General features: G+C 39.5%; 1 protein-coding gene across 1 annotated transcript in view; it reads right to left on the bottom strand.

Moving 5' to 3' along the window:
- The window catches only part of LOC124775431, a 95,817-nt gene that overhangs the window by 46,784 nt on the left and 29,448 nt on the right, over positions 1 to 19,585 (bottom strand). Inside the window, exons 2-3 of the mRNA XM_047250263.1 lie at positions 10,452 to 10,738; positions 3,079 to 3,394 (exon numbers count right to left, since the gene is read on the bottom strand). Coding sequence (XP_047106219.1) covers positions 3,079 to 3,394; positions 10,452 to 10,738 — 603 coding nt within the window. The remainder of the gene's footprint in view (positions 1 to 3,078; positions 3,395 to 10,451; positions 10,739 to 19,585) is intronic.

Raw genomic sequence — 19,585 nt, 5'->3', positions numbered from 1 at the left:
TTATTTTGTGAGTAAAATCGATGAGAGAAAGCCACTGCGATTGTATTACGTAAATAATATCCTACATCGAACATGCTCCACAGACGAACATTGTAAATGTTAATAAAAACCACCACAGCTTTATTTCTGGTATGTTTCTTGCGTCACAACCGGTTTCGCTGTGAATGAACATCTTCAGGTGACACAGAATTTTCACCAACAGTCTTCGTCATTAATTGCCATAAAGTGGCAATAGTGTTCCGCTGTCCTGACTTAAAGTATTCTAATCGCTTTATATTTAGACAATAAGTCATGAGACCGGTACATTTCTAACACTTTATGAAAATTAGTTAGTATACTTCAGTATCACTTACTGCAATGCCTTCCGGACATGTACGTATTTTGACAGTTTCCTGCATTATCAGTAATGGTAATTCACTGCTAGATTCACAAAAGACTGCGTATTTGGTAGACAATTTTATCTGACAAATTTTTATCCACTGCGTCGCGTTCAGAAAAGGTGATTAGAGGGAAGTAATGGAAGCACTTCTGCGATTCGAGACAACTTAATATTATTGCCAACTCTGATTCTGTGTTCCTACTTAAAAACGCCCATTAAAACATGCTCCTCGTCAGGTCGGGAAAGCCCAAAGACTGTCAATCGCCCACCGTGTCGTCCTGTGCCTTGTGGCGTCATGTGGATGCGGTATAGGCACACCGCACCCAAAAAAAAAACAAAAAAAAAACCATTGATCAACTTAAATTTGCCACATAGCTACATAATAGTCCTTTTCTCTTCAAAAATTACTGTGGCTATTCATGCGCGTGATGAGCATCTGTCGACTAGTTTAGAGTGTAGTAGTGTTGAGGACTGTATAACGCATGAGAGAGTATGATTCGCTCAGTATTTTTTATATGGGAAAAAGCTCTACCCCAAATTGGTTTGGAAACACCTTTCTGTATACCCTTATTCAATATGGAACAAATAAATAATGCTTCCTATTTATTCGTAAATCGCCGTTTACAAATATACTCTGTTCAATAAAGTTTAAAATATAAATCTCTCAAGGTTCAGAGACTATATCTATAGGATGTTTCAAAATCTTAGCATCAGATGCCTAATGATGACAGATCACGTCATGGAGAACAACTGTCGTAAGAGACAAAATGTTTTCTCGCGCGTCCCGGCCACACTAGGCGTCTTTTATCGTTGTTTATGCGGCGTAAATTATGCGGGGGCAGGGGATAGGCACTCTTCGGTGTGCCTATGCAATGTGTTTCCTTTAATACAGTCATTCGTTTATAAAATATCATTCTTAAGGTTTTCTTCTACATCTACATCCATACTCCGCAAGCCACCTGACGGTGTGTGGCGGAAGGTACCCTGAGTACCTCTATCGGTTCTCCCTTCTATTCCAGTCTCGTATTGTTCGTGGAAAGAAGGATTGTTGGTATGCTTCTGTGTGGGCTCTAATCTCTCTGATTTTATCCTCATGGTCTCTTCGCGAGATATACGTAGGAGGGAGCAATAAACTACTTGACTCCTCGTGAAGGTATGTTCTCGAAACTTCAACAAAAACCCGTACCGAGCTACTTCCTTTGTTTTCGGATTGCATTTCCTTAGGATTCTTCCAATGAATCTCAGTCTGGCATCTGCTTTACCGACGATCAACTTTATATGATCATTTCATTTTAAATTACTCCTAATGCGTACTCCCAGATAATTTATGGAATTCACTGCTTCCAGTTGCTGACCTGCTATTTTGTAGCTAAACGATAAGGGATCTATCTTTCTATGTATTCGCAGCACATTACACTTGTCTACATTGAGATTCAATTGCCATTCCCTGCACCATGCGTCAATTCGCTGCAGATCCTCCTGCATTTCAGTACAATTTTCCATCGTTACAACCTCTCGATACACCACAGCATCATCTGCAAAAAGCCTCAGTGAACTCCCGATGTCATCCACCAGGTCATTTATGTATATTGTGAATAGCAACGGTCCTATGACACTCCCCTGCGGCACACCTGAAATCACTCTTACTTCGGAAGACTTCTCTCCATTGAGAATGACATGCTGCGTTCTGTTATCTAGGAACCCCTCAATCCAATCACACAATTGGTCTGATAGTCCATATGCTATTACTTTGTTCATTAAACGACTGTGGGGAACTGTATCGAACGCCTTGGGGAAGTCAAGAAACATGGCATCTACCTGTGAACCCGTGTCTTTGGCTCTCTGAGTCTCGTGGACGAATAGCGCGAGCTGGGTTTCACACGACCGTATTTTTCGAAACCCATGCTGACTCCTACAGAGTAGATTTCTAGTCTCCAGAAAAGTCATTATACTCGAACATAATACGTGTTCCAAAATTCTACAACCGATCGACGTTAGAGATATAGGTCTATAGTTCTGCACATCTGTTCGACGTCCCTTCTTGAAAACGGGGATGACCTGTGCCCTTTTCCAATCCTTTGGAACGCTACGCTCTTCTTGTTGGAAATCACTGTATCATTTTAGTGCGGTTAGTTGTGTGCAGATGCAGAACACCCATATGGAGTCATTTATCACTCCTAGACGTTTGATGCGAAAACTGAAACACCTGTATAGGAAGCGACACACAGGCATCGGATGACTACAAGTAATGGTCCTAGAACCTACTTAGGACGTCTGGGCTGTCCTCTTTATACCATCAACACCACCTGCACTGCAAATACCGTTTCCACCAACACCACCGCCACCAACACCACCACCACTACTACTACTACTACTACTACTACTACTGTCGCTATTGTTGTAACGTTTGTTGGGACTGTCCTGCGACTTTACAGATACCAACTTTTACATCTCTCCAACCTCAGTTACAATCACACGACTGTCAAAACCATCTTGAAGGAGAAACATGGCCATTTCTGCTTACCACCACCACCCTACGTGATGATCAAATTCCTTGTTAAATTGTCGTTCCTCCTCGGTAATATTACATGAGATTATTTGAGATATATGCAATTGTTAGGCTTAGACGCGTGTTAGTGTACAGTGCATTCCCTCTTCCTTCCCACACATTGTCGTGTTACAGTGAGGCAGCCTGGTACCTGGGGAAGTAGAGGCGCACGACCTGTCCGGGCCGGCCCTGCAGCAGGTAGGTGCAGGAGGAGTGGGGCGGGTACCAGTGGGCGACGCTCTGGAAGATGCCCTCCTGGTCGGACCCCAGGTCGTCGCCGGTAAGCAGCCAGTCGCACGTGCCGTTGCGCACTCCCGCCAGCTTCCCGTGGCCCGGCCAGCTGCCCACGTTGAAGTGGAAGCCAGTATTGAGCAGCGGGCCCGCCGGAGAGCTCGAGAACTCCACCAGCAGGTCTTCCGAAGTGCCGATGATCGAATATGGGAAGTGTCCCATCCCGCAGAAGACGCCTGCAGTGTAAAAAGCAGAGTAACCACAGTGGACTAAAACAGCATACGCCAGCCAGTAGCATCTTAATTCGTGAGCTTTTTATTTTGTTTTCGTTTCTTTCTGCAATACCGGTCATTAAAATTCCAACGCAATGAAGGAAGCAAGCAACAAACTCAAACCAGCATGAAGTATATTACCGACGCGGGCATGCAACTGATTAGCATTTCGACGCAATCACACAATTTATGTAGCAGTAACGCCATCTTCATTCTGCGTACAAGGAAGGTTTGCATATTGGTGTTCTGATCTCACTTTTGTGTATTCGTTTTCTCTGATCCAGGGAGCTTATAGGCTCCGCGCGGTACAAATGCGTCAGAGGGCTTGCCGAAGGAGCAGGCGTGAAGCGGCGATTGTGTCTTCAGTTTCGGTAGGGAGTCAGTTCAGTTCAGTTCCATTTATTGCTCCGAATTTTAGACCTGTTATCTGGAAACTCTAAACAGGTTGTAAGTATTCAATAATGATGATGAAGGACAATGTTTGATATTATGAATATAATAGTAAATCATGTTATCAGCAACCACTGGTAATATTAATATAAAAATAAAACACAGCACTTGAAAAACACGAATAAATAAAAAATGCATTTAAAATAAAAGGACTTAAGGCAAGTTCCAAGCGAATAACTTCCATCTTACACTTATAGATATGTTACTGGAAGCCTCGGAAGAACTCGGGCTGGGGCTAGTACGGTCTTGATCCATGAAAAGCGAGTAGGATGAGACAATCTTCATGCCTGGCAAATGTTTAATGGAAACGAAGTGTTCTTCTTTAGTTCTACTCTGTTCGAGACTGTTCTTTAGTGAATGTGTGCCTTCGTCTACGTGTGACATGGTATGTTAATCAACGTGATTAAATTGCATTGTCCTGAGAAAGTGATAGAACTATATATGAAAACAGCAATGGGTATCTATTTTTGAAGCTACAATCATAATTTACATACATCTGTTTTCATGTGTCTACTCTGAAACACAAAGAAATGTTTTCCTAAAACTATTTTTTTGTCGAGCCATCTTGGAACACAGCTTTCTTAAGCACTGAGGTCGAATGTACAGCGGAGTGCTGTTTGCGGCTACGATTAATGCGGGGCAGATTCCCTTGTCTTTACCTACTGTATCTGATTTGTGATCGGATTTAAGAGGCTGGTATTTCATACACCGAAATGTTTTTGTACCTTTTATGTTTTCCAAATCTACGTTGTGTAGCTGGTCATTGTATGACTATGCCACATGGCTCATGTAAAATTAGTCTTATTTCTCTGGTAAAATTGTATTCTCGGGATCTGATAATAATGATAATAATAATAATAATAAGGTTAAAGAAAATCACGTATTCTTATTTCTGTTTCGTTCCTTTCACCGATTTCTTTAAATGAATTATTACGTTTCAAGATGACAGTACAGGCTATCTGTAAATTATCCTTAATTTAAGACTTTTATATCTTTAAAACCATAGTAGATATTAACAAATGGTTATAAATATGTGATAACTCACAAAGTTTTGTTTCCTCATTCATACACATCAGTGTTCGCACATTTAGCGGCACGGATAATGCCTGGTCGCAATTCCATTTGTCTCCACGTATAATTGAAGATCTCAACGGCGACACGTTGAAAAGACTTGTGAATGTGTGCCTACAAGTTTTGCGCAGATCTCTAACCTGGGTTCAGCACTCTAGAGTGCTGGGAGTTGGTGAGTTGGTGGAGTGGGGGGGGGGGGGGGGGGGGGGGAAGGTGCCATCAAATTGGACCATCTCATCCAAGTCACCTATCCGGAAACTTTCCTGGGATTTCTCAAGTTCAGTTTTGCGTCAAAGCTGTGTTATCTGGAAGGTAAAAAGGCTTATAATATGTTATCAGATTTCGAAAACCATTTTAAACATCTAGTACAGTTTTAAAGTTAATAAAATATTAAGTTGTAGAGATAATTTATGGACACCCTGTATTGAGTAACCATGAAGATTTTCACTACTGCCTTGTATATGAATAACAAAAGATGCCGTTTTATGCCTTCAATTCACTCATTAGTTTGAAGATAACCATTTTTCATATCGTATGCACTGTGCGACCCAGCAAGGCTTTTTGCTACTTTAGTCAGTTATGTTCATATCACGCAAGGTAAGATTGCCTTGAGAATTTCAGAGCAACTGTTACTTCGCCGTTCTGCAATGTTTTACGGTAACTTTACGTTACCAGCTCACAACAACCAAGCGTTATAAATTTATAACTGAACGCATGATTTGATATTTGTACCCTGATGATTAGGTTAAATCTAGAGGTTATTTATGACATCTAATGTTAGGTTCATTAATGAGAAAGTTAACTGATCAACAGCAAATCATTTCAGATGCCACATAATATCCGTTGTGCGAAGTACGTATGTCTGTGATGAATTATAGCTGAGAGCAGTCAGATCAAAAATAAAATTGTTTTCTTTGGGGCTCCATTCACCTTAAAGTGAAACTTTAATATCCATTTTCAATTATTCGTAGACACCACACAAATTGTGCTCTCTTATTTGACGTGCCAAGTCGCTTAAATCCCACTGATACTACAGACCAGTCACTTCCTATCACTAACCATTAAATTTCTCCATTCATTCTGCAGGTTCTGTGATCCTCTAAAACACTGGAGGAGAGCCTTGGTAGTTGTCAAGCTTGTAATGAAATTTCTTGATGGTCACAGCGTCGTTGGTCCTAATTTATGTTGTGAGATCGGAATGTCTAATCGACGAATACAAGAGTCCAGGTGTAAATTAGTGAGCTCGTGCCATCTCGAAGTGGCCTTAAAATCTTTCTTTGATCACATAGTTAAGTCTATCGAGTTGGGAAGTTATTTGGAAGAACAATTCAACGACGACAGACTACAAATACGACTTCGTAGAATTTAGATACATGAATTGTAATTAATGCCGCTGATCAGGCGCGTCCACTGTGTTTGCTGACCCCGTGTAATACTCGAAACTACAGACTTTTCGCCAATCAAATGCAGTTCGTGTGGACCCAGCGTTCTCATGATCAGTGCAGGTTTTCTGCATCCTCCACTGTGTGACCCTCAGTTTCTCTCCGTTTCCAATGCTACATCATTTCTTGCAGCTATGGGAGCTCTGTGACGTCTTAACAGATACTAATTGTTTGTTTCCCACTACTAGGATTTATTTTCATGTTTCTTATTTTATTGAACAATGTCTACAATAATTGTCTATAGTGCACATACGACAGTAAGTCGAAGCAGCCTTATGTAGACTTGTTAAGAAATGGTACATTTTTTCATGGGGTTAAGTAATAGTGTCGTTAGGAAATGATTATGCCGAGAATAGTTAAAGACATGTTAGTCTTAACGGATTATGACCTCGTGACTCTCTATTTCAAATTGGACCTCTACAGCATAACCAGTAATTTATTTTAAGCTTCTTCAGCGATAGTCGACATAAGCGGCGTGCTATATTGGTAATGCCGCGGAAAATTCGTCGCCTTAGAGCAGCTTCTTGCCGTCGACGTCAGAAATATGGCACTTTTAGAGGAAGCCGTGGAGGTTTCCGCCCCATCGCCCTGTCACTGATACATTACGCTCCACCACGCAGTAAGGCAAAGTCGGAGCTTTCTATCGACAGAAAGCCTCACTATAAAAAGAAGGGAGTTCGTCTTACGTCGCGGCTCTTAGAAAGAGACGACCACCGTTTTCGTGGCGTAACCCGAATTATGTATTCTCACAGAATTCTGTTTGTTCCTCTTGTCATATAACTACGGTAATAATGCAGTTTAAACATTGCAAACTCAAGAAATAATTCTTAACATGTGCTTCATATTTTACAATCTCTAATCGTCAGTTTTCTCGTAAGAAAAACACACTTCTGCTCATCTAAATCGTTCACTTCTGCAAAAATTGCGTTTATAGAACTACGTAAATTTCTGTTTTGTTTTCGTTTTCCAGTTGCTAATAGGCTTGATATATCAGCTGAGCCGCGTAGGCTCATGCTAATACCTCCATTATGTTAAACATGCCTTGCGTATGCCTTGTATATAAGATCTCCACATTTTCCGTCACTATGATTTTACTATTTAGGCTGTAGACTATCAACAATTTAGGCATAGCTTCTTGTCGTCTTCTACCTCTCCTCGTTACACGGATATTTCATTGATGAAATCATATTGAAATGCGGAAATATATGTACATTTCATATAATTCTGTAGTTTTGTAATTTCATGATTTGATAAAATCGGTTGAACAGTTCGCACTTTCTATGGTTTCCTATATTTTAAATGCCCGGAAGGAAAACCACGCACGGATCCAACAGTGAGATTGTTTTATTCTCATTTTCACGACATTAGATATTCAGCAAACAATGTTCCTGTAACTACGTGTCCTAAAAATAGATAATCGCTGCATTGCGTGACTGTGGGTGTAATTACAACGCATGCGACTAGGTGAATTCAGATGGAAGTTCTTGGTGTACCTTTGCGGGTGAAGCCTGAGAAAGGCGTTTGAATGCAATCTTCGAATCTGGCCCGTGGCTCCAGTCAGTTGGGACACTCGTCTGCCCAAACGCTTTACACGTACCATAACGTGATTAATTGCTCCGGACTCACTAACAAGGGAAACTAGCTTCGAAACTGGGAAGTTCAATGAGTGGAAAATTCTGAGGCGAGGGAACCGGGAATTGACTCTCCTGTGTTCTGACTGGAGGAGACGTCTGCTCCACTGGAAATTTCGTCTTGCTGATGATCACTTAGGTCTCTCCAAGTTTGTTCATTCTTTCTGCACGGAGGGAGGCGGGTTCGATTTTATCCAGAGTTAGCCTGTCGCTGTTCCACGATCAAGAAATTAAGTAGTGCTACTTCTGTGCATCCTTGACGGTGATTTTGAATGGGCGTTACTTCAGTTTTGAGTTATGATACTGCATTAACAATTGAATTAATTCGTTAGGAGAAGTGGGTATTAATTTTGCTGGCGTTTTGCACAGATTCATCTGGAATTTGTTCCTTAATCGGTTACGATTCATTTTATTCATCGACTACCCAGTTAACTTTCATGATTCTTTTCGCTGCGCGTTAGAGGTAGGCTTTGACGGTTCAGTCTTTATTGAAAAACGGTGAATTTTGCTTTCAGTTGTTCTGTGAGTTTGAAACTATTGGACGCGCCTCCATGTTGCTGTACTCAGTCCACCCAGTTCTTGCTGAATAATGATGATCTTTACGCAATTACAGTTTGCTTGTAAGGAATTTTGTATGTAGTCCATGTTAAATACAGTTCAGGAGTGCATCCCCCTCTGTGAATAAATGTCCTTCATGCTGCTATGCTGTTAAATTTCACTACAGTGTGCATAGCAAACACGCCTTCCCTTCCCCTCACATACTCTGTAAGAGAAAGCTACCAGGAAATATGTAATGAAGTCTAAAGCCTGATTGATCGATCCGAAGATCAACAGATTTCTGTTTCGCGTTTTGTTTAAGACCAGAACTCAATATTTATGGAAGTTTAGATAGCTTGGCACACTATTTGTTCAATAGTATGCTCGCGACTACGAGAAGTCTCTTATGTGCAAGTCGACAATGTGCGAAACATACGGGTGAGAATAAATAGACAGTAATGCGCTAAATTTACATTTGTTGATTTAGAGAAAGCTTTTGATCAAGCTGATTCGAACAAACTATACAAAAATGTGAAACTAACAGGAATAAAATACATGGAGTGAAAAGTTAGTAAAATTGGTACAAAACCCAGGCTGCAGTAATAAGCTGAGGGACAGTAGTTGAGAGGATGAGATAGGATTGTAACATCCCCCCCCCCCCATTTTATCTAATCAGTGCACTGAGCGAGTAGTAAGGGAAACCAAGGAGGAATTTGGAAAGATCGTTCAAGTTCAGGAAAAGGAAAAGAAAAACTTCAACGTCTACAGACGACATAGTAACTCCTTGAAAGACGACAAAGGACTAGAAAGAGCATTTGATCTGAATAAATAGTGTTTTGATATGAGGCTCTTAGTTGAGCATCGAAATCGGTAATGGAATGTTCTTCAACTAAAGCAGGGAACGCTAACGGAATTAGACTGGGAAATGAATCCCTTAAACTAGTACATGAGTTCTGCTATTTGTGCAGCAAAATAACTGACGATTCCAAAGAAGAGGGGATAAAAATTCTGAGTGGTATTAGCAAGAAAAGGGTTTGTTTAAAGTAGTTATTTGTTAAAAATCGAATAATGAAGTCTTTTCTAAAAGTATTTGTCTAGAATGTGCGTAAGTGAAGTCTGGGCGATAAGCAGCTCAGACAAGAAGAGAAAAGAAGTAGTTGTCACATGGTGCTACAGATTAGATATATGGACCGAATAACTAACGAACAGGTACTCAATCGAAAACAAGAAAAATAGAATTCATCGAAAAAGTAAGCAGTTTCAAATGGAGGCAGGTGATTTGCGCAGGGAAGCAGGGTCTTTTACAGGATAGACTAGTGTGAAGAGTTACTATCAAATCAGTGTTCAGACAGCAGACAAGAACAACGACAACAACAACAATGTTCACCTATTGGTACCAAACATGTACATACAGGTGAATCTGGACTTACAACAAAGAGTTAAAACAAATTCCTGTGCCGGCCGCTGGTGGCCGAGCGGCTCTAGGCGCTACAGTTCGGAACCGCGCGACCGCTACGGTCGCAGGTTCGAATCCTGCCTCGAGCATGGGTGTGTGTAGTGTCCTTAGGTTAGTTAGCTTTAAGTAGTTCTAGGTTCTAGGGGACTGATGACCACAGAAGTTAAGTCCCATAGTGCTCAGAGCCATTTTTGAACCAAATTCCTCTCTTCGTTGTAAGTTGATACTGTGACACCGAATGTAACATCTTTCACAGATATAGAAATATTGAAATTTATTGCTCATCTTCGTCTACTATTTGCAAGATACCATCCTTGAAAAGAATATATTAAGTTTCGCACGACTGGTTTTCTGAAACGATGATGACTGTTTTGTTTTTAATACCGTGATGAAAGTGCAGATTAAGTGCAGACTACAGGTGCAGCGGCACTCACCGATGACTGGTGCGCTCTCGTTCTTCCCGTCGTACACCTTAATGTAGTCGTACGGGCAGTTCTCGGCGCCCGACGAGATGGGCCTCATGGGACAGGTCATGATGTTCTCGCAGCGCTGGCCGTCGATGTTGAAGACCTCGTTCTCGATGTAGAGCTTGATGAAGGGCAGCCTGGTGTTGAGGTGGTAGCGGCAGTGCAGCCCCCTGGGGTAGACGCCTGGGTAGGCGGGAGACTGCACGTAGCACGTCTGCAGGCGGCAGTCGCGGAACACGCGCTCGCAGTAGGACCTGCGAACACAACAGGACGTCCGCTCATGCCGGGGCAGAAGACGTTACCGCCCGCTTTTATCGCTGCCGCGGGCAGTTTCCTCTCCTCTGTACAGGCGAGCGCCCTAAACACGGGAACACACCGCGCGTAACACTGCTGTGACCTAGTTCTACCCAGTACCTGCTGCTGACAGCATTGTGAGGCGTTGACGACCGCGGTTCGTATCTATGTCGATGCGATACGTGCTGCGGTAGTGTGGTGAAAAATTATAAATTAACATTCTATCGACAATTTTCTGCTAATAATAGCGATGTAATTAGCAGTTCAGCAAAGGTACGAATTCTAGAAGACGTGGTCAGAAAACTAGAGTGAAACCCTATAGTCAGAAGCCAGGGCAGATCCACATGTCCTCTGATATATCCATTTTGCGGACGAAAGCCTGAGCTGAGGCGCAAAAACTACAGTTACATCAACGGACATGAACAGTCATAATTTCTTTCTGGTCAAAAGTTAGAGGACAGCGCCAGTATTACGATTTTTGTCTGCTAGCATTATAGCCGGCAGGAGTGGCCGAGCGGTTCTAAGCGCTACAGCCTGGAACCGCGTGACCGCTACGGTCGCAGATTCGAATCCTGCTTCGGGCATGGATGTGTGTGATGTCCTTGGTTTAGTTAAGTTTAAGTAATTCTAAGTTCTAGGGGACTGATGACCTCAGATGTTAAGTACCATAGTGCTCAAAGCCATTTGAACCATTTGAACACTTGTATATGCACGTAGTCCCAACTGGACCTTTCATGTCAAATGGTGAGTTCACACTGTGTCAACGTCTGAAGTGAATAGTCTAAATGGGATTGTGTGCATACACAAGTGTCTTTAATGTCTTAACTTACATTTACTGCTCTGAAGACGGCCACATGGTGACCGAAATCCAGATCTGCAATACATATCGTTGCGAGTGACTGCTGTACTCTGAACGTCCTGAAATAAATACAGCCGCTAGGCGCTATTTTTTTCCCTAAGGAATCGAGGCTGATATTATTATTCTAAAGTTACTCTTATTACCTATTTGGGACAACGTGGCACTATACCTGCTGTAATAGACGATGACCTGGGAAGGGTAATTGTCATCTCCCGTGCTCTTCTTTCTGATTTCCAAATAGCTAAAGTTGCATCCCATTTCTGTCGGACCAGTTTAAGCCTTACGTCTGTCATTCCTGTGTTGTCTGCAGTGACAGAGGGCACTTCTAGTATTAGCAGAGGCATCCTCAGCGATGTTCTAAAACAAACCACCCACTGATCGGATTACTGATTTTGTGTAAAATACATCACAGGTAACGTTTGGCTTAAAATCAGTGAGTCTGCCAACGCTCCTCTTAAAATTATTTACAAGTGGACAATGCAGTGCCTATTCTTGAGAAATATAGCACCTTATCATTATTAAAATTATGATGGATTATTGCAAAACTGATAAGAGAAATTTACGAACGTACAGTTTCGCGGCGATATATATCGATTAAATTCTCTCTGGCTTTCAGCCGCGTCATGTAGTTTAAAATCTACGAGATTTCTACCGAGTACTCCACTGCCATTGTCAAATGGAGACACAAGTGTGGTTGGTGCTGCCGTCCTTAGATAGTAGGCTGTGACGTTACGGGAGCCCAATCCAGTGCCAGGTAAGGAATTGTTCTGGGCGCGCGAGAGAACGGCGTTAATGAGACAAAACAATTTCCTTCTTTACCATGTTGTTAGGGTTAAAAGATATGAACCACAAAATAAACTATACTCTTGTGAGGTTAACAGAAGTATTATCGCTTATTTATGTCCACGAGGGTAGTGAAGTCTTCTATAGACTGAAAGGCAAGCAAATGAGTCTTTGTTCTTTCTTAACTACTTCAGTAGGTGTTCCTGTAGGCTGTTTCTTTTAGTTATACAGTCTTCTCGACAGCGACCACACAATACAGAGACTCCGTTTATTATATTATTATTACATTATTATTATTATAATATTATTCTTACTGCGTTACCACTGTATGAAATAGAGAATGAGACAGCAATCTCCCACAGCAATGTAGGGTACATTATATTACCGTATGAACGAGTGTCATAAGAGTAGATAGGGTTTATGCATACACCAAAAACGTGGAGCGTAATGTAAGGAAGCTGTAAGTAGGCTGTATAGGTTTTTATGTTGGTAGCGCCACGTAGCGCTCTGCTTGAAAATCACTGGCTGTGCTGTGTGCAGTCTGTGGCTGGTTGGCATTTTTGGAATATTCGGCATTGTAATGTTGGGCAGTTGGATGTGAACAGCGCGTAGCGTTGCGCAGTTGGAGGTGAACCGCCAGCAGTGGTGGATGTCGGGAGAGAGATGGCAGAATTTTGAGAGTGGACGATCTGGACGTGTGTCCATCAAAAATAGTAAATTTGTAATACGGTATATCATGAACTGATATGCATGTGATGACTTTTGAATATTATTAAGGTAAATACATTGTTTGTTCTCTATCAAAACCTTCCGTTTGCTAACTATGCCTATCAGTAGTTAGTGCGTTCAGTAGTTAGAATTTTTTACTTAGCTGCCAGTATCGGCACTCGCTGTATTGCAGTAGTTCGAGTAACGAAGATTTTTGTGATGTAAGTGATTCATGAAAGGTATACGTTATTGTTAGTCAGGGCCATCTTTTGTAGGGATTACTGAAAGTCAGACTGCGTTGCCCTAAAAATATTGTGTGTCAGTTTAGTGCTGTTCAGAATGTAAAGAGCGAAATGTCTGAGTACGTTCAGTTCTGCTCAGCTGTTTGAAAATCAAATAACGTAAGAGGTGTATCAGCACAGTAATTCATACATTTTTCCAAGGGGACGTTTCAGGAATATCTTCCGGCAAAAATGCTTGTACTCCCAGTATCTCCTTCTAAACGGACAAATATATTTCGACAGGATTTTGAACACAACGTAATGCAATTGATGAGTTTATGATTGCGAGATAAAATCTCGAGTTAATGCTTCTTGATGTAGTACTCAAGAAATAATAAACGAATTTCGTTTGGTATTTCAGTATCGCATAACAGAGCTATACCGTTAACATTGTAAAGTATATTTTTAAGGACTGAATGTATTGCAACAGTAACAAAATCTGTTCAGAAGTAGTCCTTCTCCCTGCTGAGGCACATTTTCGAAGTTTAAAACAACGCCCGATGTTTTGTAAACTGCTTAAGTTTTATATGTTTGAAATACATTCTTTTGGCAAAAGAATTAATGCAATTGCTGATTTCAAGCAATTGCTGATTATATGTAGGTAATCACATAACGTTCACTATTTTACTCACGATGGTTTTGGAACACTGCAACTGTTTTCGCAAAAATAAAGCTGAACAAAAGCTGGAACCAGCCACTCATTTTTAGCAAATGACTTATTTCGCTAATCTCGGATCTGAGCCCAGACACGAAGAAACAGAATATTTACAGCAATATACATTATAGCTGTAGAAATGAATACTGCACCATTTTTTTCTTTGATGCAGCCAATCAGATAACTAGATGACGTGTCGTCAGGTGTATACACATGTGTTCACCATCTTGCTTTGGTAAGTTCGTGTTCAACTTGCTGTAATGACCCGAGCCCTCTGTTGTAATATGTAGGGAAACGTTTTCCTCAAGTAATTGACATTTAAAAGGTTTTGTGTATAACATAAAAGCTTTTGTAAACAAGAAAATTATGAATATTGTGTTACATTATAGAACAAAACCGTGATATTTGTACAAGAAGCCCTGGCTGTCGCCTTACGATTGTCTCAGCCCCAAAACTGGTTACGGCGAAATAAATAATTAATTTAAAAATGTGGCTGGTTGTATTTCTTTTCTTCTATATATAAAAACGTTCATTGTTTTGGATCACGTTTGCTTGTAGTTAACTTTCAGTTTACAGACTATAGTAGTATTAGAATTCCACTACTACTATTACTACCACCACTACGACTTCTACCATCATCTCGTTGCAGTAATAGCAGTGGTAATAGTATAAATAGGGGTAACAGGAAGGAATAAAATAGTCGTTCAAAAATTCTCTAGTGACACTAATCATAAATGTAGTTCAGATAATATCAAATGAGAAGTCGAAATAGAATGAACCTACGACGAAGGTAGAGGTTACAGGCTTTTTACAGCAGGAGAGAAGGATATTCAACTGTGAACTGTGAACTGTTGGCTCAGGAATCTTACACTCTTGTTGGTGGCATCTATAGAAAAATAAAGATAGTGGCAACAGAAGAAAATAGGTAATTTAAGATTAGACTCCCATTTACTTAGCGTTGTTGTACTACTCTTGAGTCCAAAGACCGGTTTGAGACAGATCTCTATGCTCATCTAACCTGTGCAAGCCCCTTCATCTCTGAATAACTGCATTCATCTGAAACTGCTTTGTGAATTCATGTTTGGCTCTCCCTCTACAGTTTTTATCCCTACACTTTCGTTGACAGCCAGACTGTCTCTTCCGTGATGCGGAAAGACTTTTTCCCCACTTCAATTTAGTACCGTAACAGTAGCTATTTGGTCGACTCATTTAATCTTCAGCATTCTTCTGCACCACCTCATTTTAAAATCTTCTATTTCTTATTGTCTGAACTGCTTATCTTCCACTTTTGTATTCTCAAGACAAAAACCTTCAGAAAAGACTTCCTAACACTCAAATTTCCCTTTTTCAGAAACGCTTTCCTTGCTACTGCCAGTCTGCAGATCCTCTCTACCTCGGCCATCATCAGTTATTTTTCTGCCCAGATTTCAAAACTCATCTACAACTCGGAAAATTAAGAACATTCGCCCTCAGTCACATTCGTGAGTTTATTTCATTGCACGACGCATTTCAAGTCATGGGTGTTCCACTTCAAGTGCTGTGCAGTCTTCATCGATTATTTCTCCAGGTTTAGATTCATTCTGGTTCTGGTAAGATTACAAAGGTATATTACAAAATGGTCATATTCTAAATATAAGTTTACAAAACTTATACAAACTGACAATTAACTTACTGTTTCCAATGGTGGATGCATGGATTTTGAAGCATAGTACGAGTAAACGTGTTTATGTACATATATACATTTTTTGTTATACAGCACATTCTGAATGCGTAAGCCAAGGAATTTCAAATGTAAATAAGCAGCATTTCTACAAATACACTAGTTCTATTATTTCAAAGGAGATAAAAAGCCATTATATTATTAGTTATACAACATATCACTTAAAAAACCAATATTTGTGAATATGTAAAACATGGATTATGTTATCAAATGGAGGCACTATTAAATATTTTTACCTTTAGCAAAAAATAAACTTCTAAAGTAACTGAAAAACCTGTTACTCCTAAATTCTGTTCATTCATACGTTTTTCAGGAATTTTACTTTGTTTAACATCACCTCTGATTGTTCTAGTAGTTCAAGTATTTCAGCATGTTTCTCTGTGTGGAGTACAGTTATGCTGTTGTGAATGTCAGTTTATGTGTGTCTGTTAAGGTACTTGTGGTTGGCTATCGAGGGTCTATCAAAGTCGTTAATTTTAAAAGCATCAGTGTGTTCTTTGTATTGTGTGTGGAAATTTCTTCCTGTTTTGCTTATGTAAAATTGGGGACAGCTGTTACATAGTAATTTATATATTCCTCTATGTTCTGTTATTCTGGTGTTTCTGTTTCCTGTGTGAAGTAAGTGATGTCCAAGATTGTGGTTTGTGGAGAATGATATTCTAATATTGGTGTTTCTAAATAAGTTAGTAATTCTTTGTGATGCTGTGTCTAAATAGGGAAACCTTGTGGAGAAGTGTGTTGAGTCAGTTGTTATTAATGCTTCTGTTGGCCTGTATTTTGTTGGATAGCTTATCAATTGATTTTTCTGAACTCTCGTTGTTTACTGAAATTGCGTTGATCATATCAGTTTTTGTATCAATGTTCCAAGTTTCAAAGATAATGTGTTTGCCCTATTCAGCATAAAATACTTGTGTGTGCTAGGATAGTATGATAATTCACGTTTTGTGATGTCAGTGTTAGTTGATTCCCTGCAATGTAAAAATTATGTTCGTGTTGTTCGTTAACAATTGTAAGGTCTAAGAAATTTATGGATTGATTTCTTTCACGTTTTACTGTCAGTGTTATTTTATTGTGGATTGAACTTAATTGTGTAAGAGTCTCATGAAGCTCATATTTTGTGCCACCAAGTAGGAGTGGATTGTCATCCGCATAACTTCTGTAATACTGAATTTTTTCAGGAAGTATATTCTTCTGTTCAAGAAATTTATGTTCAGGAGGCTTGACACGTTAATAGCCGTAACTAAGGTTTCTTCCTGGTGTTAGGTTTAATATTACAAGTTTGAACAGATCAACTAACTCTAATAGTCTGGTATGGTTAGTTTTTGTGTTTTATAAGGTTTTCTGTTGTACTTTCAATTGCGTCTTTGACAGGTACATTTGTGAATAAATTAACAGTGTCAAATGAGGCAAATGTAACTGCACTGGGGATTACAACATCTTTGATGAGTGTAGTTAAAGTATTTATATTTTTATTGAGTATATTGTTTCGGATGTGTAAAACTTCCTGAGTGTGTTCTTTAATACTTGGGAAAGTTTGTATGCTGGTTTATCATTGGAGTTAAGAGTTGATCCAATTGGAGTGTTAGTTTAGTGGATATTTAGTTGTGTGCAAAGATAATTAATGCGCTAAATTTTACTTGTTTATCAGACAGCAGGAATTTACATTGGTTAATCATTTTCTTTAATTTTTACTGCAATTTAGTGGTTGGGTCATGGTCCAATTCAGTAATGTTTTTTCTGAGAAAAAATTAAGAATTTTGCTAATGTAATCATATTTGTAAATGACAAGAGTGGAGTTTCCTTTATCCACCTTAACAAGTGTAGTGTCATGACCATTTAGTTTATGTTGCAACTGTTCTAACTCTTAGTTTTCTTCAAAGATTGTATTGAAGCGTTGTTTTACTTTTTCCTCTTCTTGTTGAATAATTTCATTAATATTATGTGCTAGGAAAATCTTTCCATTGTTTTTAAGGCTGGCCATGTCAACAGCTTTCTTAGTATTTACTAATTAGTTTTGTAGGGTATGGTGATCAAGCACTAGTCTGATATTGTGTTTAACACATTTGATCAATAGATTGGTTCTGTATTTGCGAAAGTAATGTTGGTTTTATTTATAACCCTCCCAGAGAAATTCTGTGTTTTGGAAGTAACATTATACTCCAGTGCCCCAGAATACACGACAAAAGCAACTACAGTAAATAATGAGAATACAGAAAAACCAGTTGACTAATTATCTAAGAAAATACAGGCCAATCTAAGTGAATAACAGAAGCGTGAATAACAACTGACACAACACACTTCTTCACAAGCATTCCCTATTTAAGCAAGGCATCACAAAAATTGCTAACTTATTTAGAAACATCAATATTAAAATATCATTCTCCACAAACCACAATCTTGCACATCACTTTCTTCACACAGTAAACAGCAACACTCCAACAACTGAACATAGAGGAATATATAAAATACGATGTAACAGCTGCCTGCATTTTACATAGGCAAAGCAGGAAGAACTATCCATATGTAATACAAAGCACACACTGAGGCTTTTAGATTTAATCCCTTCGACAAATCCACAGTGGCCAACCCCAAGTACCTTAAGAGACACAGTCTACCTGACATTCACAAAAGAGTAACTGTACACCCCACAGAAAAACGTGGTGAAAAACTTGATCAAATATAAAAATTAGAAATAATGTTAAACAAAATAATACCTTTGAAAAACATGTTGAATGATCAGATTTTTGCAGCCACAGATTTTCAGTAATTTTAGAAGTTTATTTTTTCCTAAAGATAGTTACATTAAACAATGCTACCATTTGATAACATAATCCACATTTTACATATTCGCAAACCTTTGTTTTGTAAATGACATGCTGTATAACTAATAATATACCGGCTTTGTATCTCCTTTGAAATAATATCACTAGTGCATTTGTAGAAATGCAGTATATTTGCGTTTGAAATTCCTTGGCTTGTGCATACAAATTTGCTGAAGAACAAAAAAGTGTGTATATGCACATAAACACGTTTACTCATACATTGTTTCAAAAACCATGTATCCACCAGTGGGATTAGTAAGTTAATTATCGATTTGTGTTAGTATTTTTAACTTATGTTTACAATATGCCATTGCAACTTTACTAGGACCAGAATGAAAATAAATTCGGAAAATTAATCAACGTAGACTGTCAAAGCTCCTGAATTGAGCACTCAGGACTCGAGATGTATTGTGCATTGAAATGAAATCATGGCTTGGCCTACAGGGAGCTGTTCTTTATTTTACGAAAGTAATACTGTCACGGAAGTAACGCCAACAGAAATGGATAAAATTAATCGTCTAAAGTTTTTAGTTTCTTGTCTCCTAATCTAACTCCCTCGGCGTCACCTGATTTACCTCGGCTATTACTTCTATTGATGAGCATCTTATAACCTCTTTTCAAAATACTACGCATTCCGTTCAACTAATCTTCCAAGCTCTTTGTCGAATCACCCGCAAATTCAAAGGGAAACCGTTACTGTCCATTTTAGTCCTCTTAGTGAGAACAAAGGAAATTTACCATTGAGCTGAAAACAGTATAGACGGAACGTCAGCTTGTCTTGGACAAGGACAGGGAAGGAAATCACGTCTGGACATATTTCGAAAACCATGACCGTTTGTATTAAATATTTACTCTGTCAACGGGAGTTTAAAATGTGGATGCGAGGACGGAGAGTGAACTTTGTCCAGTATTCTTCCTAGTGTTCCATCTTGGCTGGTGAAGTGTGACGAGAGTGTAAATGAGTCGACAACGACATCCT

The sequence above is a fragment of the Schistocerca piceifrons genome, chromosome 2, assembly GCF_021461385.2.
Source record: "Schistocerca piceifrons isolate TAMUIC-IGC-003096 chromosome 2, iqSchPice1.1, whole genome shotgun sequence".
Classification (NCBI taxonomy): domain Eukaryota; kingdom Metazoa; phylum Arthropoda; class Insecta; order Orthoptera; family Acrididae; genus Schistocerca; species Schistocerca piceifrons.
The sequence above is the reverse complement of the archived record's forward strand: the minus strand, read 5'-3'. Positions and strand labels throughout refer to the sequence as shown.